This window comes from Vanessa cardui, chromosome Z, assembly GCF_905220365.1.
Source record: "Vanessa cardui chromosome Z, ilVanCard2.1, whole genome shotgun sequence".
Taxonomy (NCBI): Eukaryota; Metazoa; Arthropoda; class Insecta; order Lepidoptera; family Nymphalidae; genus Vanessa; species Vanessa cardui.
Window position 1 is genome coordinate 12,521,580 of NC_061154.1, and position 26,859 is coordinate 12,548,438.

The 26,859-nt window shown below is 33.5% G+C and overlaps 1 protein-coding gene across 4 annotated transcripts; it reads right to left on the reverse strand.

The window, feature by feature from the left end:
* Positions 1–1,576: 1,576 nt before the first annotated feature.
* On the reverse strand, positions 1,577–26,532 carry LOC124542952 (mucin-4-like). 4 transcript variants are annotated; one of them, XM_047120907.1, is made up of 11 exons: positions 26,407–26,532; positions 26,055–26,163; positions 10,925–11,881; positions 10,502–10,678; positions 9,446–10,110; positions 8,788–8,888; positions 7,397–7,500; positions 6,990–7,145; positions 6,685–6,856; positions 3,350–3,505; positions 1,577–3,115 (listed from the first exon to the last, which is right to left on the reverse strand). In XM_047120907.1, the coding sequence occupies exons 2-11, from the start codon at positions 26,072–26,074 to the stop codon at positions 2,900–2,902; spliced, it is 2,724 nt and encodes a 907-aa protein (XP_046976863.1). In that variant the 5' UTR covers positions 26,075–26,163; positions 26,407–26,532; the 3' UTR covers positions 1,577–2,899. The 4 variants fall into 4 exon arrangements, with proteins under 4 accessions (XP_046976863.1, XP_046976861.1, XP_046976862.1 ...); XM_047120905.1 differs by having other exon boundaries at positions 7,397–7,503; XM_047120906.1 differs by having other exon boundaries at positions 7,397–7,503; positions 26,306–26,442.
* Between the last annotated feature and the right edge of the window lie 327 nt (positions 26,533–26,859).

Sequence of the window (26,859 nt, forward strand, 5' to 3'; positions counted from 1 at the left end):
GCAAATACCCATGCTATTTGTGAAATAAGAATATTGTTTCATTAGAAAATGAAAAATGAGTAGAGATTATTTCTTATTGTTGAATAAGCAATGGTTGGCAAGGAAAGTTTTACGGAAAATAATATTGGATTATACGTAAGAAAATAATATAACCTCAATTAAATGGTTTTTTACGAGTTAGACGCAATTCCGAAACGCAGAATAAAAATAAAATACAACGAAAAAATAGTGACAAAAACAGTAGGCAAATACTTGAAATGTAAAAAATTGAAAAATAAAAGTGACAAATTTAAACAGTGTTCTATAAGTGTTAATGAAAAATGTGCCCTATTGACACAACTGGTAGTAATGAAATTAAAGTGTGTTTTAATAAAATAGTGTGGCATACTGTTTGCTTAAATCTGCCTGTTTAGTGTAAGTCCAGGTGTGTTTTTTAAAAAAAACAAGCGTACTAATATAGAGATCTATTATATTTGAGCAAGAGTTTCGCGTTAAACAATATCACTATGATCTCTAACCAATAATGTCTTAAGTATTGACGAGTCCCGGCATAACTATTGTTTAAATATACGTAGTGAATAACTAGCGATAATAATCTTAAGGAAAAAATGCAATTTGTTATTACAGAATTATTTAGTATACACACGAATAAACCCCAATACGATCTCGCGATAGCAAAATAATGTTTACGTTCTGTTTATTTGACCTGCAAGTAACCCGTCTGTTGTAATTTTCTTATGCCATAGGTAATAAGCAATAAATGAAGTTGTAAATAGAATTATCTTGATTGTACAACAAGAGTTTTGTTTCACGCAAATAAGTAATATATATAAACAAAAGCTGTTTTAAATAAATTACAAGTAACGTTACAATATACAAAATTTACGCATGTTATTGAATTTATTATTAAAATTTCCTATTTAATGGTTATTCAAATACATACAAAAAAGGACTGCTATTTCTTTTTTTAAAACATGAGTGCTAACATGTTGATGAATAGTATATTACTTTTGCTAAATGGACGAATCTAAAACCATTAACAAAAAATATCATAATGGGCCTTGAGCATTATGCTAGCACTCTTCCTCGTGTGTCATGTGGAACTCGCTGGCTCGCTATCCTCAGTCTCTTCGGCAGGCACCTCGGGATTTCTTACGCATGATTCCGTTACGGACCCTTTATATTATAAAAACAATAAACATCAAACATATAGTACGTCGTTCCATGGGCCCGTCTGTGTTGATACCAGCCAATTATCACTATTTCTACCGCCAAATAGCCACATTCAATTGCCTGCGTTCCATTTTCAATGATGAACGAGCCGACGTCATTACAAATACCGAGATATACATACATATAAGCAATGGTTTTGTTGTAAGGCTAGTTTGTCTCGGCGAGGGCTGTTAATTAAGCTAGTACATTTGCACCTTACTAAATGAAATTGATAAATAAATGCTTTAACAATAAGACTGCACAATCTGTCTAACTGTGTATTTTTATAGTACATAATCTATATATTTGCACGATATTATATAATGCGTTTTTTAGAAAAGGTATAATAAAACGAGTTAAAACATATCTTAATATTTAGTTTATTATCACACTTACGACAGATACAAAACATATCACGATGGCACTAACTATCAGTGCATTAGCAGACGTTTCTAGTCAAATCGATGAGTGTTGACGGAACGAATTTTATTAACAACTTTCTTACTTAAGCCCTATAACATTTAGACCACTTAATAGAATAAATAAAGACGAATGATTATATACCGCTGTGTTACAACATTATGTAATTTAATTACATACATAACGATTTTACATATCTACAATACTTATAATCAATGTATACATGTATCGAAAGTATGCTTTTATATATGTGGTATTTTACTCATTGACATTTCAGCTAAGATGGAAAATTACATTTTGTAATTAAATATTTAGTATGAAGATTCATATTAGTGATATCATTTTCAATACTCTTTAATGTGTTATATTTCTTAGTTACGTCATTTACGAGATACTTGGTGAAATAAACTAGCACCGCTGCTCGTTATTGTATGTTGAATTCTTTATTATTACACTTATTTAAATATACTAGCAGAGGTTAAATAGAATTTAATTTTTAAAATGGATTAAAATGAAGGGCATTCTTAAAGAAAACTGTATCCCTAGTCTTATGGATACCTACTTTGGCGATTAGGATATGTCCACGTGAAATGGATTTCGATGGTTATTAATTTGGTTTATGAGACGTCAAAATGCGGCTTGCTTTGAAAATCAAACCCTGGACATAAACCTACTCATAATAAAATTTACTTCTAATATGTACATAATGCAAATATTTTAGGATATCGAAAGAAAGTTCTTAATCAAACGTTTAGGTGTCGAAACACTATAAAACAATTTAAACATCATAAACTATACATCTAATTATACGTAATTATACAACTATTACTGAAAAAAAAAGAAGTAAGAGTAATCTCTAGGCAGTTAGGGGAGTAATTTGACTAAACGACAGGCATTAAATGTGTCACCGAGGAATCAAAACAGAAACGATTTCGTCGTTTACATGATCTTTCTAGACATAAGAAATCTGCTGCATTATTTATTTATTATAATATAAATATCCGCCATATTATCAAAAGTAATACATAAAGACCTAAACTAGTAAATATTCTATTGTTACTTGCTTTACTAGTCGCAAAATGTGTGAAACGTTTAAATATACAAATTTACGACCAATCAAGGAAAGTAACGTTAAAATTTGCTTTCATTTTGTCGATGACAAAGTAACTCTCGGTGGCGTTAAACGGGATAAACGACGTTTGAGATTTTACACATGAGTTCCTCGGTGAGCGCCGTCATAGATTAGCTGGTAATTTTGGACGAGAAATTAGTTGTTGAACCTAGCGCCTCGTACTGGGCGGACTGGCCGAGTGCCGATACCAGCCGCGCGCCTCCTGGCGATGAGTGCGTCGAGGCCGCGCAGTTGTGGGGCCGGCGTGCTCTCCGTCGGCTGTGCTTCCGTTTCTGCCTCAGCCTCGCTCTTCTCTGCACTTGTGGTTTCCTCTGTAGTCTCTGTTGACTTCTTTGGCGCCTCCGTGGTAGCCTGTCGTAATAATATAATGATCGGATTTGGTAGATGAATATTATTGTAAGTATTGTTTATCATATATCGTCGATAATTTGTGTGATAGAGATAAGAGATATTAATACTATCAGAATGGGGCGTAGTGATATCATGAAGATTACATTTGGCGCTTATGATAGATATAAAAATAACATCAAAATTAACTCTTTGATAGATATGATAGACTTTAAATGTAACTTCATGAAACATTACCTCAGTGGAAGGTAATCTCTTCTTTAGGAGTGGGTTAGGGCGACGGGGCGGCGGGGTGACTGCGACGCGGGGCTTTGGCGACGGTGACACTTGCAAGCGGTTACGCAGTTTCAACACGCCACGAGGTTGTTCGGGAGCCGGCGATGGCGAGGAACTCTGTCATTCAACACATCATAATGTAATTTCAATAGATTAAATATAACAAACAACAACAAACAACCACAGCCTGTAAATTCCCACTGCTGGTCTAAAGGCCTCCTCTCCGTTTGAGGAGAAGGTTTGGAACATATTCCAGCACGCTGTTCCAATGCGGGTTGGTGGAATACACATGTGGCAGAATTTCTATGAAATATGTCACATGCAGGTTTTCCTCACGATGTTTTCCTTCATCGCTGAGCACGAGATGAATTATAAAGACAAATTAAGCACATGAATCAGCGGTGCTTGCCTGTTTGAACCCGCAACCATCGGTTAAGATGCACGCGTTCTAACCACTCGGCCATCTCGACTCTGACAATGAATATAACATTTACCTATTAAATTTAGTGAAACGTTTCACTTATTTCTACATTTCCGTACTTACATCTTATTAACTTAATATTTTGTAAAATCTCAGAAACATTAATAGAGTTTTTAGATCAATTATTTTTATTATTAACATGAACTGTAATTACTGTATTAAATGTGCATTTTTTGATTTTTACGTCTTTTAACTTATTAAAGATCTTGTCATGCTGTAACGGACTTTTTTGTACATATTTCCAATACATGAGGAATCTAAAATATTTATGGACGAAGATTTTTACTTGTATCTTATGAGTCTTTTGCGTATATCTATACTATAACATTTAACACTTAACATTAATTGGTAGTTCATCTTGATAAATAAATAAAAATTTTAACAAAAAGAAAAACCGACTTCAAACAAAACACTATTTTAAAACAAATGAATATGCACGAAAAAGTAATAAAAATAATTGCGTATTCAACATATTTTTTAGAGTCTTCCTAAGTTAAATGAAATGAAAAATATTAGACTACTTAAAAGTCGATTAACGATTATATCATGTAGTTATAGTTATTGGTATATTTGGAGCCGGTGTCAGCCACGGTGCCCTTGCCCCAACAATCAAAAGAAAGAAGCGATACGAGCCTCTTGATTGATCCAGTATATTATTGTGTAAAAGGTAATTTGTAAAAAACATATTTGTTAAAGTATTCTCGTATTGTTTTTGATAGATATACTGCAGGGTTTTATTGGCTGACACCGACTCCAAATATAACAATAATTATAACTACATGATATAATCGTTAATCGACTTTTAAGTAGTCTAATATTTTTCATTTCATTTAACTTAGGAAGACTCTAAAAAATATGTTGAATACGCAATTATTTTTATTACTTTTTCGTGCATATTCATTTGTTTTAAAATAGTGTTTTGTTTGAAGTCGGTTTTTCTTTTTGTTAAAATTTTTATTTATTTTTTGATTTTAGGTGAAGCTGATGTTGACTACCTAATTTTTTTAATATGGATAGATTAAGCGTTCCGTTTATATGAGTCAGAAACTACATCGAGGACAATTTCAAAGGAAACTTGCGAATAAAGCAAAAATAGACTTTCGAGAATGCGGATTTAATACGTCACGCGGCGTAAACTACAAGGATCCCTCGAAAGAGCTGACATCGAACTCAGCAAAAAAACTTTGAAAAAGACCAACTATATTTCGTACATCATATGACATCACATCACATACACAAAATTTGATTAAAGATAGTAAAAATTCTGCCCCATATCGCACCCTAACTGCGAGCCATATAGGAGTTCCATCACTACATAGTATAAAACAAAGTCACTTTCTCTGTCCCTATATCTTTAAATCTACGCAACGGATTTTGGTGCGGTTTTTTTTAAAAGATAGTGTGATTCAAGGGGAAGGTTTGTGTATATAATACATGAACAATATAGTAAAGAAACACTGATAATTTTAGAAGTTTGCGATGTGATGTCGTAAATAAACAAATTCTGTAGTATATTTAGTATCAGTATTGCACCCGTGCGAAGCCGGGGTGGGTAGCTAGTTGATTATAATATTCGACTATGATAATTACATAAACATAACCACATTACGGAAGGTGACTCAAATATCCAAATAACCTATAAATAAAAGATTCGACCGAGTATCGCTAACGTGCTCCTCAGAATTGTTCCGTTCCCTTCCGTTCCGTCACTTTGTCATGGATCCTGTGCTCAGAACCTTACCAAACTTTCACCAAATTACCCTTGAAGTATATATTTTATAATAAAAAAAGAATTATCAAAATTGGTTAACGTGATTTTCAGTTATTCACCTATTTGTCGCGCATATACATAATGCAAATTTAAGACTTATGGCGTTTTCACATGGATACCATCATCGGAAAAAAAAATAAAAAAAATGGGACCCCACGGGAAGCACTACCTTTCAAACAAAAAAAAAATTATCAAAATCGGTCCACCCAGTGAAAAGTTATGAGGTAACAAACATAAAAAAAAAAAAAAAAAAAAAAAAAAAAAAAAAAAAATACAGACGAATTGATAACCTCCTCCTTTTGGAAGTCGGTTGAAAATAAGTTTTAGTTGTTATTATAGTGAATAACAACTATTATCCGTTGTATGATCTACATACATATATCAAATTTAAATAGAATACTACGCATACTGAATAGAATACGAGTTCATTCAATTTTAATAAAATAACAACAAAGTTGAATAAAAATGAATTGATTACGTAATATATTATTCCGACGGTACGTAATCATATTCTTATATCAGGAAAGTCGTCCACGTTATATCACTTCAAAATATATATTCTATTTTTTTAAATAAATATTACTATTAATTTCCTTAATACTGGTTATTTGGTCGATTTTATTCAAAGTTATAACTTAAATAACCTTGATTTACTTTCAATAAATAATTTGCTACAGTCTGTTTTAAGCAGTACGTATTATCAAAAATTGATTTGACCGATCTTTCACTACACGATGACGTTACTAAACACTTAAGTGATGTAGTTACGAGATTGTATAACAGTGTGATGCTCGACAAGCCGAGCTCCAATTTATAAAATATTACATCAGACAATAGTATTACGAAATACTATATTATGCGAAATATTTTTGACTATTTCACTTCTTTATACGACTATCCTAATAACAACAAAAACTAAGCTATCTGTGTAAAGTTATAAAATATTTCCTTCTGAATAAAAAGGGTTCTGATGTACTTGAAATAACTAAAGTTTTGAATATACAAAGTGTATGTATAGTTCGCAAATAATTTATATGGTCTTGCCTCATTCTCAGCCTCGGTAACCGGAGCTTCTGGTGCGGATGTCTCAGCGGGAGCTTCAGAGGCGGCCTCTGTTGGTGCTGCGCTTGTTAAACCAGGCCTCAAACGGGGATTGGGTCTAATGTTTAGCCTAGGTCCAGGACGGAGTGAAACTGGCCTTACACCAGGTTTACGGCTATAATACAAAAACATTCATTTTATTTTTGTAATAAGGAAATTAAATAGTTAAAATTTCATTACTTGAAATTAAAAATATAAAACTGATTACTATTAAACTGTTTAGCGTAAATCTTAAGGCGTTGACTCACCCAATAGTTCTTGAAGGAGTTGGGGTTGTCTCTGCAACTTCACCAGAAGCCGCGTTTTGGCTTGCAGCGGAAGCTGTGGTTTCTGTTACTTCAGCGGACGAAGCTGATGCGGTAGTCGATGATGCAACTCGTCTCAGACCAGGGCGAAGACGCGCTCTGTATATAATATTAAAAGTTTAATAACTTTATATTGTGGAATACCAAACACAGACGTACATATAAAACTATTCCAGGCTATTTAAGAAGATAAAACAAATCGTGGTGTAACTAACGCGTTCTACTGTTCTACCAGGTATAATTTATCGATAGCTTGTATTAGGAGTAAAGTTCTTTTGAAGTATCAAGTCAGTAATAAAATATGCATGTAAACCTTGTACCAAATACATTTATGTATGCGATATACGAACCTTGGTGCCGACGACTCGCTGGCAACACTGGCGGCGTCTTGCGCTGGAGGAGGAGTTGTGCTCGGTCGAGTGCGGCCTGCAAATAGACCGCGGCGTCCGAATGCCTGCTAACAAAACAAGAAAACATAGCATCATTCGTTCATATCACCCCTTATTCTTCTACCACTTTATTATGTAATTTATTTTTAAGATTAATATCAACATGTAATGATGACGAAAGGTTTTTGTTGTTAGTTTTTTCCGCATTCAGGCAATACTACTTATCTATTTTATCTATATGAAGGCTTATGTTCTACAACTTAATAGTTATGGTAAATAGTAAATAGACTATGATATAGCTGGTTTACATCTAGTTTTATGATCAGATCTTGTGTATAATTTGTTAAAGTAACAATTAATGTCAACATTATTCTGTACGGTACGAAAAAATATTAGAGATTTATGAAAATGATATAATTTTCAGTGTTACCACGCATAAAATATCAATTCAAAATTAAATATGTGTAAACCGATCAATCTAGTTTAACACATAATGTAACGTGAGTGAAAGGGGACACGTTATATCGCTATGAATATTAAATGAGAGTTAATACATGGTCTATAATATCGACAACATATTTAACCATATGTGCAAATCGTAATACTTATAGGTAATAAGATTTATAGATAGAGCGAGCGATTATCCATTTAGGTACGCCAAGATTTATACTAAAAAGTTAACTTATTACCTTTGTGATATGGATTTAATTGAAATTATTTGAATAACGTTTTTAACTACAAAAGGAAACGGTACTAAAAAATCAGAGATTTTTTATTAATCGAAATAAATGATGAACGAAAAATTAATCAACTTGTTATAAGATTTGGTTGTAATTTATGTCGTCGTATATTTAGTTTGATAATGAAATTCATCGCCAGAATACAATAATAATATGTAATTATAATGTAACCTTACCCAAAGAAAGAAAATTTGAGCTAAAACAATAATGTATTGTGAAATATGTCCTATCGTCATCATTTTTTTTAATTTCATATTATTTTATGTATTCGGCCGATTAAATACTTCTTTAAACAAAAACTTCACTATAAATAGGCTAATATATATAGGTAAGTGTGTGTGAATCTACACACGTACCTGCATATAAAAAGAGATGAAAGAAACGATACAATACAATACGGTTATGATATGTATGTTAATTATGTATGAACATGTTTGTTGAACGATTATTAAGCACATGATAGTATCTTTGAGGTATCACTTAAGTATTAAAAAAAGAAAGATTATTAAAAGTAAACACATTCGCATTGCGGGCAATCGCTTAAGCGTGTCGCTTTACATAATTATAACAAATTGCTCAATCAAAAAATTTATAAAACAAATAGATGCAAACCTTTGGTTGCGCTGGTTTTTCAGCTGGTGCTGCAGAAGTGGAAGTTTCAACAACGGCGGCGGCTGTTGTTTTCCGGATTCCGTTGGGTTTACCGAACCGACCTGTCAACAAACGCTCACTTACTGTATGTGCTGTAATACGCTAAATATTAATTTTACAGTACCAACACATTGAAGTGATTTTTTTTTGTTTTGTGTGACTTTAAAGTACATTATTTAATTACATAATAGCAACTACTTAAGAACACATTTATCTTTCGATACGGCCGATCACCTCAATGTGTAGGCACCGTTGCTATTGCCTGCATAAAATATTAACTGGCTATAGAGTAGTGGAATGACATTCCTTAATACTTTTGCAACTGTTTTAAGTACTTACATATAATACAAACTTCGCAAATATCGCATAGCAAGCGCAGTAGAAAAGTGTTTATAATAATAAATAATACTAAATAAGAAATCGCTTTTGCATAATATCATAAGTAAAGCATTATATCGAAAAAAAACCGTATACAATATATGTACATATATTAACAACATTGGTGAAAAATTAAATATATTCTTTACTCATTTATTGCGAAAATATAAGAAACAGAGTACATTCTGAAACATTTCAGTCGTTCAGATGAGACTGCTAAAGACAACAGCTATTTGTTTACCTCGTGCTCTAGTAGAGGTTTCCTGTGGCGCTTCTGTTGCAGCACTTGTTGATGCACTACTCGGAGCACGTGATCTAGCTCCCGGACGACCTTTGAATCTTGAAGGACGTGTGGGTGCAGCTGTGGTAGTCGTTGTTGTGGGAGCTGGTGTAGTTGTTGTTGTCGTCGTAGTGGTCGTAGTTGTTGTTGTTGTGGCTGCAGGCGTAGTCTCTTCTTCTGTGGTACTGACCATTTCTGTTGTCCAAACGTCTTCATCCATAGTAGTTGAAGCATCAAAGTTCATTAAATCACCCGCTGGGCTTATTTCGTTATTTAAATTCTCGCCGGCCAAATAAGCGTACAAGTCAAGTGCGACCTTTTCCATCGCAGTCATTGTGGTGTATTCAGTGGTTTCCTGTTCGTATGTTGTTGTTTGTTTATAATCTGGCGGTAGTTTAGAGTCGTCTAGTATTTCTTGGAATCTAATTCCGCTTATAAGGCTATGACCTTCTCTTTGTGATTCTTTAGTGTGCGTGGGTTCGTTCGTATCAGAGACATCCTCTGATGTTTCGGTTGTAGTTCTACTTTCTGATGAATATCTTGTGGGTTGTTCTTTATGAGGCGCGGGAATATCACCTGAATGAGTTTTAAAACTGTCAAGGTCTACTAGTTCAGAACTGGGCCGCCTGAAAAAATAAATACATTTATTTTATTAATTTCAAATATACTGTACGATTTGGAGTAATCTTTATTTTTTATTCAAATATTATGGAAGAGAGAAAACCATAGATATCAAGACAGATTAAAATAAAATTAGAAAGATATATTACATGAAGAAAATTAAACACAAGAATATTAACAACTATTTACTATTTTACTTTAACGCATTTTATCTACCTACATTAGAAATATTTTATTTACACAATTAACATGCCAAACACCAGTATGAGTTATACTTAATCCAAGCTTAAATACCTTTTACAAATATAATTAGACCATGCAGCCAATCATAAAAGTAGCAGTAGAGAGTATAGATATTGAAGATCAATAAAACATTCTAGTAGCACTAGACAATACCTGATATGCGCTCGAGTTCTACTTCTAGTTTGACCAATTGACTCATCGGCAACATTGTCAACCTGTGAGCGACCACGATGCCTTATTGTTTCGGAGGATACCTCAGGAACGTATGTTGTAGAGCTCGCAGTCGCGAAGTTGCGACCACGAGGAGGAAATCGTGTACTCGACGGTAGCCTGATAAGAAAAGTTATTGTATTGTACGTACACTTTTTTTCTTATCCGAGTGCTTTCTTCATAGTGCAGTGCTTCCATATGGACTGGAGCGCCAAGAAGCATGTGATGTTAAATGACCATTACGTACATTTCTGCTACTATAACCTCTATTACTTTTGTGCTGCTACTACTACATACTACTGCTACTACTGCACCATTAAGCTGTAATTATACTATTACTAATTATTAGTGAACAGTTGAACTAACCTTTCTTCTCGTGATTCATCTTCAACTGGAGCGGGTGTAATATTACGACCGCGAGAGCGAGATCTGGCTGGCGTCGGATTAACTTCATTGTGGACTTCGGGCGCTGTGGTTGTCGTTGCACTTGATCTATCAATAGTACTATACTTGCTCTTTGGTTTATTTTCCTTTGCTATCTGATTTTCAGTTTCTACTTTTTGCGGACCATCGTGAGAATTTAAGACAGGCGCTTCAGTTGCAGATGGAGCTTTGTCCTTATTCTCCTTTTTGCTATCTTCATCCTCGTCATAATAGTAATAAATATATTCATATTCATAATCTTGACCATTGGGGCCCTTTTTAACTTGAATCCGTGAATGTTGCTTTTGTTCTGAGCCAGCTGTTTCCAACTTAACATTAGAGGAGAGTAAACCGCTGTTAATATCATCGATTGTATCAAAATTAATAGGAATGTAGTCATAAGCTTTAGCGGGAGAAGGCGCTGACGTTGTCAATACTGGTTTCTGAGTAGTTGTACCATCATTGTTGCTCAACTTTCCTGATTCTGACATAGCTTCTAAAGCGACTGCCATTTTAGGGTTTATATCGCGTTCTTTGATGTTTTCTTTTATTTTAAAATCTTCTAACTTAGAAATTGGTATGTCGACTTCTATCGATTCTGTAGCTTTAATTTTTTGGCTCTTTTTCAAGGAAGCTTTTTTATCTTCTTCAATTGATATAATACCCTCAGACGGATGTTTGGTTTTTCCGCTATGTAACTTTTTAAATATTTTTTCGCCTTCATCTGTTTTCGTTAATCTATGGTTGGGATGTTTTTCAGGTATCTTATGTGATGTTTCGAAATTCCTTAGGGGAGTTTGTTGCCCAGAACTTACTAGAACATATTCTTCGCCGGGTCGTGGTTCAGTTATAATATCAACTTCACCAAAAGCCAAACAGAAGACCGAAATTAGAAAAAATCTGTAACAATTGAAAATACATTTATTAATAATTTAAAAGGCACCATTGATTCAAGGTTTTATCGTTGCATACAAAGCTTAGTGCTTTGTTGATCGTGACTCAGCAAGACGACATCTGGCTATTGCGTCTACGAAACCAGTGTATGCATGCTAACCGACTCAAGTAACTATGATTCATTTAAATATTTCGTCATTCCTATTTTGAATGAACTTAAAATTTGTCATAAGAAGTAAGGTAAGATGTAATAATAATAGGACTTAATTAAGTGTCACAAAGAAATAATGTGAATACATGGTGGAAGACGACAAAACATTGTAGTCATTACATCAAGATCAAATGAGTATAGCTGTGAGAATTTTATCAAATCAGACCGTGGGTGTAAGTATTGCGCATTCTAATGCAACGTAAATCGATGGAGTAACGGCATTATAATCACTTTCGCCGCAAATACACTCTCACGCGCTTTATAAGTTGCGTTCGTGAAAGATTTAACAACTTTTAATTTACTTGCATGACTAAAAGTTGTATCTAAATCATATAAAGAATATGATTATCATATGATAATAAAAAAGGAACTATCTGTTGAATAAAGAACGTTCACTCCCGGTAACGTATAATTAAATAAGGGTAATGATTCATATCGCGTCGCCTGCAAATTACTGTAGTCGGAAGGCGATCGTTTCCGTAATTCAACTTCTTATTAACTACATCAAGCGAAATCCTTCAAATTTAAACGGTTTTATATCTATTTTAGTATATTGATATTATATTTTTGACACTTTCAATTGTATAAACGGTAGAGTTTTTTTATTATAATGAATAACTTAGCTTCAATGATTCCGTACACAAGTCCAATGAGACCGGTATACAATAAGTACCGGTTCAATTTCACTAGATGTAAGGTCGTACCGAGCGCAAGGCTAGGTGAGCGTATCCAATTAAAGTACTCACTAGACCACCTTAAGAAGACCTATAAAGATATATCGATTGGTCTTTTCATATTGAGACAACAAATGTCCTTAAAGAAGCATCGAGCGCTCAAATTATTTTTGTCGCAACTTCCAATGTGACCTATCAATGAAGCAGTAGAACTGCTTAAACATTATTTATAAATGCTAACTTCTAATAACCATAAATGCAGCAGGAGGTCACTTAGTTGTAATGTAATTTGGCTCATGTTTAAATGTTTCTAAGTAATTATATAGTTATTGACTTTCATGTTTTATTTATTATTGATCAAGTTTTATCTCAAATTCTCGATCGATGACGAAAGTGTTCTGCTTAAAATGATTATTTTCCGCATTACATACTTTGTTTAAATATTACGAGTATTGAATTTAAAAATATAATCGAGCTATAATATTTCTTTCCGTACAATCTAACCCGTTTTAGTATTGCACGTTTTTGTTATAAATTTATTAAAACAAAATGATCATGAGATATTATAAAACATTATGAAGCGTAAAATTGGGCTATAAAAACTAATTATGCCTAAATTACGAAGATTTATAATGAAAACAGTATATTATAAAACTGGTATATATAATACGGAGATACAACATTAAAACAGTATTTTTAAAAAATATTAATTATCCTTGACATTCTAAAATACTTTTTCTTTAATAAATCAAATATTAATTGGATCAATAGATAAAGCTTGATATATAAATACATTATTATTTTTGAAACTGTTTTTAATGATTTATTTAGAATAATAATAACACAAAATAATAAAATAAAACTACAATAATTTCATTTAAATATCATTCTTCGTAATCATCACCGATTCTATTGTACATCTTTTCACCAGCTTTCTTATTAATTCTGAGATATTTATTATAAACAGGCCTATAAAAGTAAGCTTTGTAATCTTTTCTTTCCTCCATTTTTTTAATGACAGCTACTTCTAAAGCTCGTAGTTTCAATTTTTGTTGTTCCTCGTCTATGAAATGCATAAACTTTTCATAGTCCTGTTGAGGATTATTGTGTATATAACGAGCAATAAATCTGGTTATCGGGTGTCTGTAGTATTCCCAGTGCGCTGGATTACAGTCTTTTGGAACCGGCGCCAATTGGGCGGGTCCAATGAAAACATTCGTATAGAATATGATCGCACCGACTGGAATCAATCCCAACATTAAGTAATAATGAAACATATCTTTACATTTATGCCATTGCCACCTCGAAGGTTGGAGAGCCAACGTTTTGTGTTCATGCTTTTGACTTTCATTACATGATAATCTTACGTTTGGTATATTTAGTATTTTTGTTTTAAAACTTTTTAGTATTTCTTTATTGTTAATAAGCCTCAAAATGCTCCATGAAGCCATGTTTGACATTAGAATCTTGACAGTTGAGGACAGCAATGTCTAATGGCTATCACTTTAAATAAATATTGGCATGTCAGTAAGTCAACAAAAAGTTATCATATGTGTTGTATGGAAAACTGACTTTTGAACTTTTTGTGTAATGAACAATGCCATTATATGTTTAAAAATAAGGTAATGAAAGTACTTGTTTAAAAAGATGAATATCGCTGTCTGCACGGGGCACTTAAAGTAACGATACAATTAAAGAAGAAGGAAGAATTCCTAATGCTTTTTTGCGTCTTGAAGATATAAAAATTACAGGTTAAAAATTAATGGGAACCCTGATGATTGATCCTTTGGAATGCCGAGTAACATCAACTAACGTCGTACATTTATATTAGTAAGTACATACATATATACATATACGCTACGCTATTGAAGATGTTTATTGTTCAGATAAAGAATGATATGGTATTCGACTTGAAACTTTAAGTAAAGCCACGTACTATTTGACTTAGTTTGAAGAATTATATTATTATTATTTTAATACACTAATCATGTGCTTTATTTACTAAAACGTAATACATAACATAAAGTTACACATCTCAATGACATTGCAGTTTCTTTCATACCACTTTCTTATAGAATATGTTATTATTTTTTATGTACACGTTGCGAATCGTTTTTTTGTAATATTTCATTATTTTCAACCAAAAATAGAGCTTGCAGCTGCGTTTCATCCCACGGTCTAATTTCTAAACTGTTTACTTGGTTTGCAACAATTTTGTAAACTGACTATGAATTCTTTACATTGTCTCGAACGTTAATTTAATTAGTTACTCAGTTGGCTATTACTTTATTCAGAGTTTAAGAGTGGTTACAACAATACGACAACACCGAGCGTTGCGAGTTATGTCATTGTTACAAGCGCCGTCGACCATGAAACGGCCGATTTTAGATATGAAAATTTTAAACAAATACTAGCATTGAACGAGAGACAATAGCTGACTGAATACGTATTTAATATCGCATTTTATTAAAACATGTACAACCGATTATTAAAATAAATAAAATAATAATAAGCGAATCGAGTTTTGAAATTAAAGAAATATTTATTTTTAATAATAAAATTACATCATAGGAATATTATATGTATTCTTTAGTAATGGAGTACGGTACAAATGAATTCTATTCTCAGAACACGTTTCACAAGTATTCGCTCGCAATGTATGCCAAAACTAAAGATGTTACGACGAATTATGAAATCAATAGAATAACCTTTAGCCGAATACCAACACATTGAAATCGTATGCAAAGTTGACATTTAATTTTGTGACAAAATATAAGAACAGGTTAGGCGACTATCTCATCAAAAGTTGATGATGTGTTTTGTGAAAAACAGCAATTGTATTTCGTGGGAGTCCAGTCGGGAAGTCGGTCAAGGACTTTGCTCGTTTCCCACACGGCATATTATGTTTTTATAGCTGAATGATAGATACATAACCGGCTAATGAGTCCCGATAAGTTGAAATTCAATATTTTTTACTATTCATAAAGTTTAAGTTGGAGAATAAGCGAATTATTTGGAACATAAGCTGATCATCGCAAGGACTACAAAAAATTTCACACACAAGAATAAAATATTGAAAAACTTTTTAATAAAGACACTATATAAGGAAACTCGGAAATTGAATTAATTCAATGCATACCTGATCGTAGTAGGGGATAAAAAATTGTTGTATTTGTACCATATTTTTACAGAACCATTTTCAAAGCTAAAAATAAAGAAGGTCGATATACGAATGCTTTTTTTAAACTTAAACAAACCCATCAACAACTAAAGCGATTGGCATAATGATAAATTTATAAAGACATTCTTATTTATTTATCTATGAAGAATTTCTTATTTTAAAAATAAATTTATTTCAAGTAATGCGCAATTCAATTGACATTATGTTTGGTGGTGTTCGTGGTCATATTTCCAGCGGTCGACGTCCTCTCTGACTCAACAACGACATACCATATCAGTGATTTAGCTTGAGACGTTTTCAGATTGTTTACGATAATATTGTACCCGACGTGTTACATAATAAAAGCGAGTTTAAAATGAAATTATTCTATAGTAATATTTTAAAGATATCTTAACCTTAACTGTTACAAAATAAACTGTCTGTGGACCCGGACTTCAGGCAAGGTTATTTATGAAATTATCTTAACAACAGGCGTAATCGTTTTCAAATATTACCTAATACAAGACCCATACCAAATTTAATTTTATCTGTCGTGATTTTGCCCTTGTTTTCGATTTTGTTCTTGACAGAAATAAAATCAACATAAAAAAAAACAATATTCAGAAACTGATTTAACTCCTACTTATAAAAATAATTAGTTTTGCTGTATAAACAAGTTACACTAAAATCAAATCTGTTTTTAAAATCCAGTAATAATCGATCAAAATTCAATTCACAAGACTTTTATTCGGAAGGTTTTTAAAAGTATTTTCGAATAGTCCGACTAGGATAAATAAAATTAAATTTAAAGCTGGTTCTGTTGCCGTTGGTTCTGAACGTATCACTGAAAGGAAACGCTAAAACACGGTTAATTACTCTAATTCAAAAATAATATTACAAACATGAACTTCACAAATTAATACATCCTGCATGAAAATATTTACATTAGGCTACTAGATTTTCCGCGCGGTTTCATGTTATACGTAACTTCACTGCTAACGTAGGTCGTAACATAATTATGGTTTATGAAGATTCTTCTTAAAAGAAAGTTCTAAATTTAAAATCGAACTTATAGATACTGAGATATTCTGTTTTAAATTAACAAAAAACAAATTCTTCAGCTTTACAATAGTGGATAATTTTAATCTTGGATAAATTGAGATAACGTTGTCGCAGTATTTCCTAATTTTAACATTTGCACAGTCACCTTTCGGGTAATAAAGACATGTCACTGGCTTAAACGAGTTCCTTACAAGTGCATGATATTGCTTTAAAAATTTTATCACGGCGCCAAAAACAGAAAAAATCTGACTCAGAGAAACCCGGACACGAGTTTATTTAATCTATCCGGATGTCGAGCTTACATAAGACTCCGTGCTGAATACTGGTTAGCATCTTTGAACATCGCGAACATATTCTTCATCCTGTTTACAATTTCATTTTATTTAATACAACCATAATGTTATAATTTTTGAGATGATAACTGCTAGTTTCCTATCTCAAAATTCTCAAACCCTGCCAATTAAAAATAACACAATCTGCTGTGTGTATTAAGATAAAACTATTAGAGAAAATGTTTAATATTAAACATGTATCTTATGTTAAAATATGTAATCGGTCAATCTAAGTTTTAACAATAGAGTAATCTTTTTATACTTGTCGTGGAAGACTGTAATTACTGTAACCGTTACGTTGAACCCATTTTGTGTTCATTCAATCGTGTACAAACACACTAGTAAAGTAATAATTCAAATGTATTTTATATGCCGTTTCTTAATTCTTGTGTGTGATTAAATAACACGCAGCGTTAATTATTAATTAGAAAACATCCGCTTTCAATGCGCTGAACTTGGTATAAAAGTGATCGTACATAATTACAACTACCATGTCTTACGACTTGATACTAGAAAGTTATATTGTAAAATAATATTAAGCGACTGCTCGGACCAACTGTTAGCATGTGGCCAAGTGTAAGTCATATCAAGAAACTTAAATATTATCGAGTTGTTCTTACTCAATGGTCAGTTGTCGCAATCCCTATAAAACTCGTTGCTTTTATTCATGTTGGAAACTGATAGAGCAATCAGTCAGTTTTGTGCAATCCTAATAATATCTTTTAAAAACATGGAATAACAATTTAATTTTAAAACGTTAAGGGCAACAGGCATTGTGCCGCCTGAAGGTTACCGTCGTCGACATATATACATTACAATTATAAAAGAATACAGGCATCCCTTACCAAAACGTAATTAAAAATAACTTGCGGCCTTAATAGCAGTGGCTCAATTAGTCTTTAATTCACAATGCAGTAAAAAATACATTGCCATATGAAGGTAAAAGAAGTAACTCTAATAAGCATATAACAGGACGGTGCATACCAAACTTGCAGATACTAAATTACCAATAAATATTTATCTTTACCCCGATAAAATATTGCATACTTATTTTATTACAAAATACAGTGATTCTATACATGTGTAAGAAAAATAATCTTAAATGTGTTGTAAGAATAAACTACAACAATTGGTCAGAGAAGCGAATGCTTATTCCTTTCGTGTTCGGTTGATAACATCGCAGGTACGTCTTTCTTTGCTTTCCCAGCGCTGATGGTACGTAATAAGAGAACAATTCCGCGACCACAACACCGACCACTATAACTTCCTGCATCATCTATTCACGTGATTTGAACGTGGAGTGCAGTGATGCAGGCGACAGTAAATGTAGATATTGTAAATCTGTATCGTGAGACAAGGTCTGGTCTGTCATACCTCGAGCTCCGAGGTCGCCGGTGAACGTACGGGGGCAAATATGTAAGCGTAGCCAATTGCCCGATTGTTTTTGTCTCTTTCACTCATGCATGCGTGTGAAACAGACAGATGAATGGAGATAGTAGTTTCTTAAGAAATGGCATTTGATTTTTACATTTCGACTTTAATTGTAACTTGAATGTTGTGCAAAAGAAATATTTGATTCGTCGAAGATATTTATTAAAATTGCACTAAGGTTACTTTACTCGTGCAATAATTGAGCCATTATAATCAATCAATATAATAGTAAGTGCCAATGGTCTTTGCACATAAAAATTATAACCAAATACAATTAAAAGTGGAACCACGAATGATATTATAATTTCCTTATGAATTAAATATCTCATTAAGCGACCTTCAAATATAATTATATTTATGAATATAGAATTATTTTGAGCTTGGAAATAGAATATACTTCCGATATACCGTCTCCGATACAAGTTAGAATACTGATACAAGTATTCTGCCGGATATTGTATATCGGAACTTAGACGTGTGATACAAAAAAAAATACATTATCTCTATATCGTCACTCTTAACTTATTGATTGTTTGCCTAATTAAGATGGCGTCCGCATTGAGGGTTCATTACTTGCCGTCAGAAAATAAAATAAAAAAACAAATTTTAATTTTATTAAATAGATATGATCAATATTGTTTGCCACGTTTTACTTCTCATCAATAAAACTTATGGAGGGACGATAATTCAGTAAGTTTTATTCGTAACGCATTACGGTATTACGGTTCATCAACCCTGGGCTCAACTAAATTGTAGTCACGTTGCAATTAAAACGTTGCGCGTGATTCGAACTCTAACAAACTCATGCTATAATAGACTAAAAACAATTGTAAACAAATGTAATATTATGACACTAGCGCATATTTCGTAAAACTTCTTAATATTATATTATTATGTTAAATCATTGTTATATAATGCATATTAATGTAAGCTAAAGAAAAATTATGATTGTTTATTAAATAATTGTTGTAGTTACAGCCTATTATTCAACAAGCGTGACGATGAAGTAAATGTAAGTCAGCAAACAATGAGCACTTGTTTGAACAATGAAAACTCAGTATCATGATCAAGCCGCAAGATTGTGTTAACTTCAGCGGTTATGGAACTTAAGCTCACATATAAAGCACTACATATAAGCTGATTTCCAAAATTCGAGCTCTACGCGCGTGCGCAGCGAAATATTAATAAAAGTGAATATTAGTTGTTTTCTTACAGTTTCGTTCACCCTGAATTAACTGGCTTTGCTTCGAGGGTAGTTTACTAAGATACTGTAATAAGAATTATATTAAAGTTCAAACCAAACAAATACATCAGGCTTTAGGGATAAATTAATTATTTGTATGTAATAAGTGTAATATCGTTATAGCGTACTGAACACTTGTTGATATCTTAAATAAAGAATAATATATAATGTTTTATTTGTAAGTACTGCAAGTACTTTAAGCGTCTCTGGCATTTCTGTGAGCCTAACGAAGAATGTAGCGTGGAGTAGGCAACCTTGTACCGATATCATTTACATAGTGGTCTTTTAAACGTCTCTATTGAATAAATTCACACAAAATGTTAAAAGACTTGTTGATAATGTATATTTCGATTTATAATTATTATTTGATATTAATGATGTTTTGTAAAATTAATTGAATCAATAAATAATATAAAGTATATAATAAAAAATTGTTAGGTAATATAGAAACCGTGGCGTGGTTTCGCGGCGCATTTAACGGTTGGTACGTTGACGCAAATCGTCGTCGAGTTGTGCGCATGCGAAGAATCTCAAAGCTCAGTGAATATCCACAGCACGCACATAGCGTCTACGCCTGACATGAAAATATTGCAGTCAGACTTCCTTGGAATACATAAACGAAATAGTCATATGAAACATTTTGAAATAAAGAACGTACTTTATTATAGAATAATATATATCGCGTTACTCAGTATGGTTGTTAATAAGCTTTTAGTTAATATAATTGTGTGAATGTTTATTGTAATTTTCTCGCAAAGTGTTCCCAAGTCCCTAGAAGACCCGCTAAAAGTAAGCTCAAGGTTCTTTTTTTTGCTAAATGCTTCCCTGAGCAGAAATTCAACTTTTACCACAATGCCGACATAAAACATGTTTCGTAAACAGGAACTGCTCGTGCGTAAGAACAGCGACAATATGCCGCACCCTTGTAAAACTTCATCGAATTCAGCTAGAAATATGACACGTCATATAAAAAATACTTAGCTCTCACTAACAAAATGTTGAATTAATATTTTTGTAACTTATTACGCATTATGGAAATCTAGATTTGAATCATTACGAATTTTAAATTACATAATTAAGTCTTCAACAATTTAATAAAAAGTCTTAACATAAATTAAATTAATAAAAATATTCGGTATAGCGGTACGCGAACAATATTTCACCGAGAAAACCGGTAAGCTGTCACTTAATACGTTAGCATTAAATATTAGCAAGCAACTTTTGATCGAAATCTTTGTTTGCAAACGAATTGCATAACATTTGTTGCAGACCATGGGCCTACACCGAGCCAAGGTCGAAAAACGGTACCAATCATGCGAAGACTTTCAGTTTCAGAGAGTTTATCGAGTAGGCCGATACAATGTAGCGAAACGGATTTGTTTATTATTAATTCGCACTGAAGGAGAGAATTCGAATTCTCAAAGAAACAAATAAGATTATGTTTTATTCATCTGTTATCTCACAATAAATTCCTCAAAAGGTCATCGGCTCGAAAGTGAAACTTATTGATGCCGAAAGTGATGAACACAAAACATTAAGATACATATTGCGATGCGTTCTCAGTCACCGCCGGCCGGGGATGAACCCGGACCTGCTTATTGTCACTGATGCAATAGTTTATCCAATGTCAGTTTTATTATGAGCCATCTTCGTCTGCTCTCACCGTGTGATGTGGGTGTGACGAAATATTTTAATACAATAGTGAAGATTTACGTAATGACTTATGTTGACTAGATGTAACAAACTCTAAAACAAAACTTAATAGACTATCCCACTTGGAACTTTAACTAGTTACTGAATATTCATAATAAAGTCCAATTTTACGATTTGACCGTATTTAAATCATTCCAAACAACTTCAACGACGTGATTTGTAATTTAATGAAATATCAAACGACCTCAGGAATTTGCCAAATAAAGAACTTAGTAGGTATTCTAAGCTTGCGGAAGGTCATTCAGGTTGAATATTATTAAGTAGTTTCCAGTTTATCTCGAGTTGACATATAAATTGCCTACCGACGGCGACACGTGCATGACAAGATATTAATAGTTGTATCCTCTATTGCTGTAGCGATGCTTTCACAATTAATCACATTATATAAACTGACAGTTATGAAACGTTTTACATTATTTATTCTTAACATTAAGATTTTTCTAAAGAAAGACTTCAACGAATGCGTTAGCGAAGCAGTGTTAACTGCTCTGGACTAAAATTTGAAACATACTACAAATCACCGATAGTTTTATTAGTAGTAAGATTATTTTTAATTTAAAAGGAAAATACAATAATCACTTACACATTTAGACAGACCCATTCTTTCTCTATATAATATGTGTAAATAATAAGTAACAAAAAAATGATATATCACACATGAAACACGAATAGTCTAATGAAGACTTTTTGTGAATTTATAACAAATAATTGCGTTTAATAATGTATCACTAGATTACACTTACTTCGCTTTTAAATTGAAGTAGGAAATGAATACGTTTCCTTGGAGATATTTATAAATAGAGTGTTGAAGGCGCGACCGAGAATGCTAGGTCATGCCTTCTGAGATCCATAAAGTAATGAAAAAACCCCAACCAATAAGGTTTGTTTAAAAAGAAAATCCTGCGGTAATTTATCGCTACGAGCTTGACCGCGCTGAAACTAGTGAGTTGCGAAAATATTACTCGGGAGCCAGCAGACCATTATAGTTTTAAAACAGGTTCGATGATGCTAGTCGTGGCGGATCGTTGAATAGGTCACAATAATCAAGCTGTAGTGGAGTCAACAACAAGTTTCGGTAGTTGCGTAAGCGTGGACGGATTAGCGGGTGTCGATGGGTCGTGACCTGCCACGCTGTCGCCGCCACCAGTTGCCCTTGACATATCGCTCCACTAGATGTAGAAAGTGCAAAGAATCAAACTCGCCCGCACTCCCGATCATTACCGAATTCAATTACGCCCGAATTGTATTTAAGCTTACATTCAAACAAATCTTAAACTTACTTCCTTTGCTTGTGTGTACATAATTTTCATTCAATCGTTAAAGTTTTCGATGGAAAATTAAAGAGTGCAGCAAAACACTGTCTGATTTAATAAATAAATAGTTACGCAAGGTAAAATTAGTCACAGAATTATGAGTGATCAATGGTATGCGATGACTTCACGTTTATAGCTAACTATGCAAGAAGCGAAAGCGCTTGTGGGCTGGAAGGCTGTAGCGTGTAGCATCTGCGGGCGCGCTGGCGGCACTCGCAGATGCGACATGTATGGCTGGGATCACACAGCTAATTGCACTTTCGCAACTATTAGTTTGTAATTTCATTTATACGATACAACACATACAATAAATTATTTAAACATATACAATGGTTATCTAGGAAATCTTATAGATTGATTGATGGTAGACATCGCTTGAATAAGCGAAAATCTAACAAGATAAGCAATTGAAACGAAATACGAAATTGGTCAATAATACTTGATGGTGCGCTTTTAACTTGAAACAATAAAATTGTATAGTTTGAGACCTATAAATAGAAACAATAAAAATATGAAGATGGTAAGTTTTTCACGCGCGCTCGTGCAAATACGTGTTAAAAGCGAAAGTGAAGGTCAGGTGAAGACGAGATGCGATGATGCGAGAGCGGATGAGACCGGTCCGAGCGCGACTCTTACGCGCGAAGCGTCTGAAACTTGCGACACCGGCGTGATCCGGGGAAACTTGTGCGACTGTAGGATATCCGCGAGCAAATGGACTGATGATCGCTATTATATTGCTTACAAGTTTCTTTATGTTAAATTATTATAGGCCGTTAGAAACACGTATTACTATATATGTATATTGAAAAAAAAAAACGTATTAGTAGTTGAGCATGATTAAATAATTACCTAACACGCTTTATGCACATAAATATAATTAAATAAGTAATAACTTAGGTGCTGTTTTCATTATTTCAATAATGAAGTCCATTAAGGGGTGTATGATTATGATATAATGTATGTGACAGAATTCTCATCGATTAAAACGGCTCTTAGAGATATCCGAATTTGTGGAAGATAGGTGTAAATAATAAGTAATATTATTTCGACTATTTACTTATAAATATTTAGATATTTTTGTTCATATACATATATTGATATTATTGTGTTTATGGTTGATTATGCATTTTCCAAGTCTTTTCGTTGACAAGTGACGTCGTCTCCGCTTACTTCGATCGTAAACGTGGTATAAATATCTATTACAACTTTCTTTTTACTTCTTAGTGTTACGTACGCCCGAATCTGTATCGCAGAGAAATTCCAATATATACTGATTTGTATTCAAAAAGAGAGGGACCGAATCACGCATAGGCGATGACAAAATGGTAAACTAAGTTTCGTTTTAACAGCGAAAGTGAAACAATGGACACGAAGAAATGACGAGACGTGTCCGTATGTGTGAATTGACTGTTATGTCCGTTCTGTGGAAATTATCGCGAAATCATTTACTCTACAGCTATCTAACTCATACCTTGTCTTATTTTAGTCATTCTACACAATAAACAGTTCATGGGTATTTATACAACGAAAAATACGAAGGGATTGGTTTTAAACACAAGGCCAAGTAACATAATATTGATTTTAATATTGACAATTCAAAATACCTTTTACTTATGTTTAACAACTATCGGATTATTAGGATTTCGTACGAGGTTCAATAACAGGTATATTTGTGTTATTATTTAGAAGTAAATACATATATAGTAAAGCTTTTAACCGACAATATCTACACCGGAACTGAAATCAACTTGATGAATACAAATGATTGTAGCGGGAATTTAACCGGAAAACGCCAGGCCAAACTTATGAATGGTTAACATTTAGTCGATACCATAGTTTGTGAAAATCAGTAACGTTATCTCGAACGTGAACATGATTTTAAGTTTTACTATAAAAAAAACAGTTATAATGAAATTATTATATCTTATATTATTTTATTTATTAATAAAAGAACGTCATTAATAACCTAAACTATTGAGTAAGTCGATAATTTTTAATATTTCTTGCTATTCATCATGTGTGACGTTAGTGGTCGGTTGGGTGACTGTTGCTAAATACATGGTAAATAATTAAATCTACGTCGTTTTATGATCATTGCATAATTAATTATATTTTATATTCTTACTAAACGTGTCAATACATATTAATTAGCTCTTTAAGTAAATTACGAAGGTTATTGTGTCACAAATAGAAACATTAAGTAATAAGCTCAACAATGTCAAACGCGGATGACGGATGAACCTACCGCCGTTCACCACATTCCAGCTCAAACAAACAATTGATAATTGCATGCGCGTTGAAACATACAATCTTATTTTATCATTAGAAATATAGCGCCGATTGTATTGAGCATTTCTAACCTTGAATATACATTATTTTATATATATTGAAAGTACTTTAGGTCGACAACTACCTTAGAAAAAGTCCGTAATGAACGTTGCGGCCGGAGGAAGTTTCCCGCGAAGGAAAGCTCCTACAATGATGCCGCAAATTTGCGGAGACCGCAAAATTATTATATTTAACAATAAAATAGCGTTCTTCTATAGTTGCTGAGAGAGTATGAGTTTGAAAACATGGAAAGCGCAACTTGGCGTTCGCGAGGGAGACAATGTGCGCGCTTAGTCGTGCATATTTTAAAAGCAATATTTCGCAGCCTTCATTGAGAAACACGCGCCCTCATTCGTGATGTCAGTTACTTGGCGTTAAGCAACCAACACCTGATTTCCACACAAGAAATCAGATCATATTATTTTCGCCATATCGGCGATACGAGATGCCTCACACCCCGACGAATAGCGCTAAGTTACGTAAAGCTCTACCCGGTGGCCGCGCTTCACCTATGCAAACATTCGATGAAAGTGACAATGTGCGCAGACGGGTTTTGATACGCTATTTTTAACATAATTATAATCCGTTAGAAAGTTATGATGCAAAAATAGCTATTACGGAATAGTCACATAACAACCATTTATTGATATCATTTAAAAAAAACGAATACGTTTAAAAAAAATGTAAGTATGATTTAAATGAATGTACTCACAGCACTATCCTGGAGTCCATGACGAGGATCAGCTGCTTAGAGCTGCGAGCGCGAGTTGCGTGCGAAAAACTTGTGCGAAGCGCACGGCCCGGCTCACTCGGGCTGCTGGCTGCAACAGAAACCTCACGTCAGCACACGCGCCTTTCCCAAACGACACACAGTTGCGACAGTGAAGCTCAATGAGGAAGCTGAATCGCACATTTAAATGCAACATTAATGTCAGAGAGCGTTTAAATGCCAATAGCGGCGACCTTTCGGTTTTGAACTAGGTTGTGCAAGCGAGGATCGCCGGTCGTGTGAGAAAGGCGAGTGCGTGAGGGGACGACTGAGTTCGGAGGGAGAAGGGACGCACCGGGGATTAGACTGGGGCGTAACACCGATGGCGACGCGCTGCCGAACGGCGACTAACCTCGTCGCCGCGTGCGCCGCTCTTACTTATAGCCGCGCGCCCACATGCACTGCGCCTGCTGCCCCCTATCACCAACTCACCTCACCACCATACCAACCACCTTGTCACCACCGAATATCCCTATACCACCTTTTATGTTAACAGCTTTAAAATATGGGTGTGCTGTCCACATAAAATTATACAATAATAAATTCGGATGTTAAGTAATATATTTTAGCCTTATGTAGTTTTCAGATTATTGTATGTTAAAATAAATAAATAAACACGTGATATTGTCTTTCCTGCTTATTACACTTAACACAATATATATTTTAATGTATTATATTAGACTTAGATATAATTTATTTTCGAAATTTGGTTTACGTATCTCTGAGCCCAAACTGTAAGCCATCGATT

Coding starts and splice junctions, on each gene's coding strand:
- LOC124542952 (XM_047120905.1), bottom strand. CDS start 26,074: ATGGACTCCAGGATAGTGCT. Junction 7,504..8,787: donor AAAAACCAGCGCAACCAAAG/GTTTGCATCTAT, acceptor TTGTTTTGTTAG/CAGGCATTCGGACGCCGCGG. Junction 3,506..6,684: donor TTACCGAGGCTGAGAATGAG/GCAAGACCATAT, acceptor GTTGAATGACAG/AGTTCCTCGCCATCGCCGGC.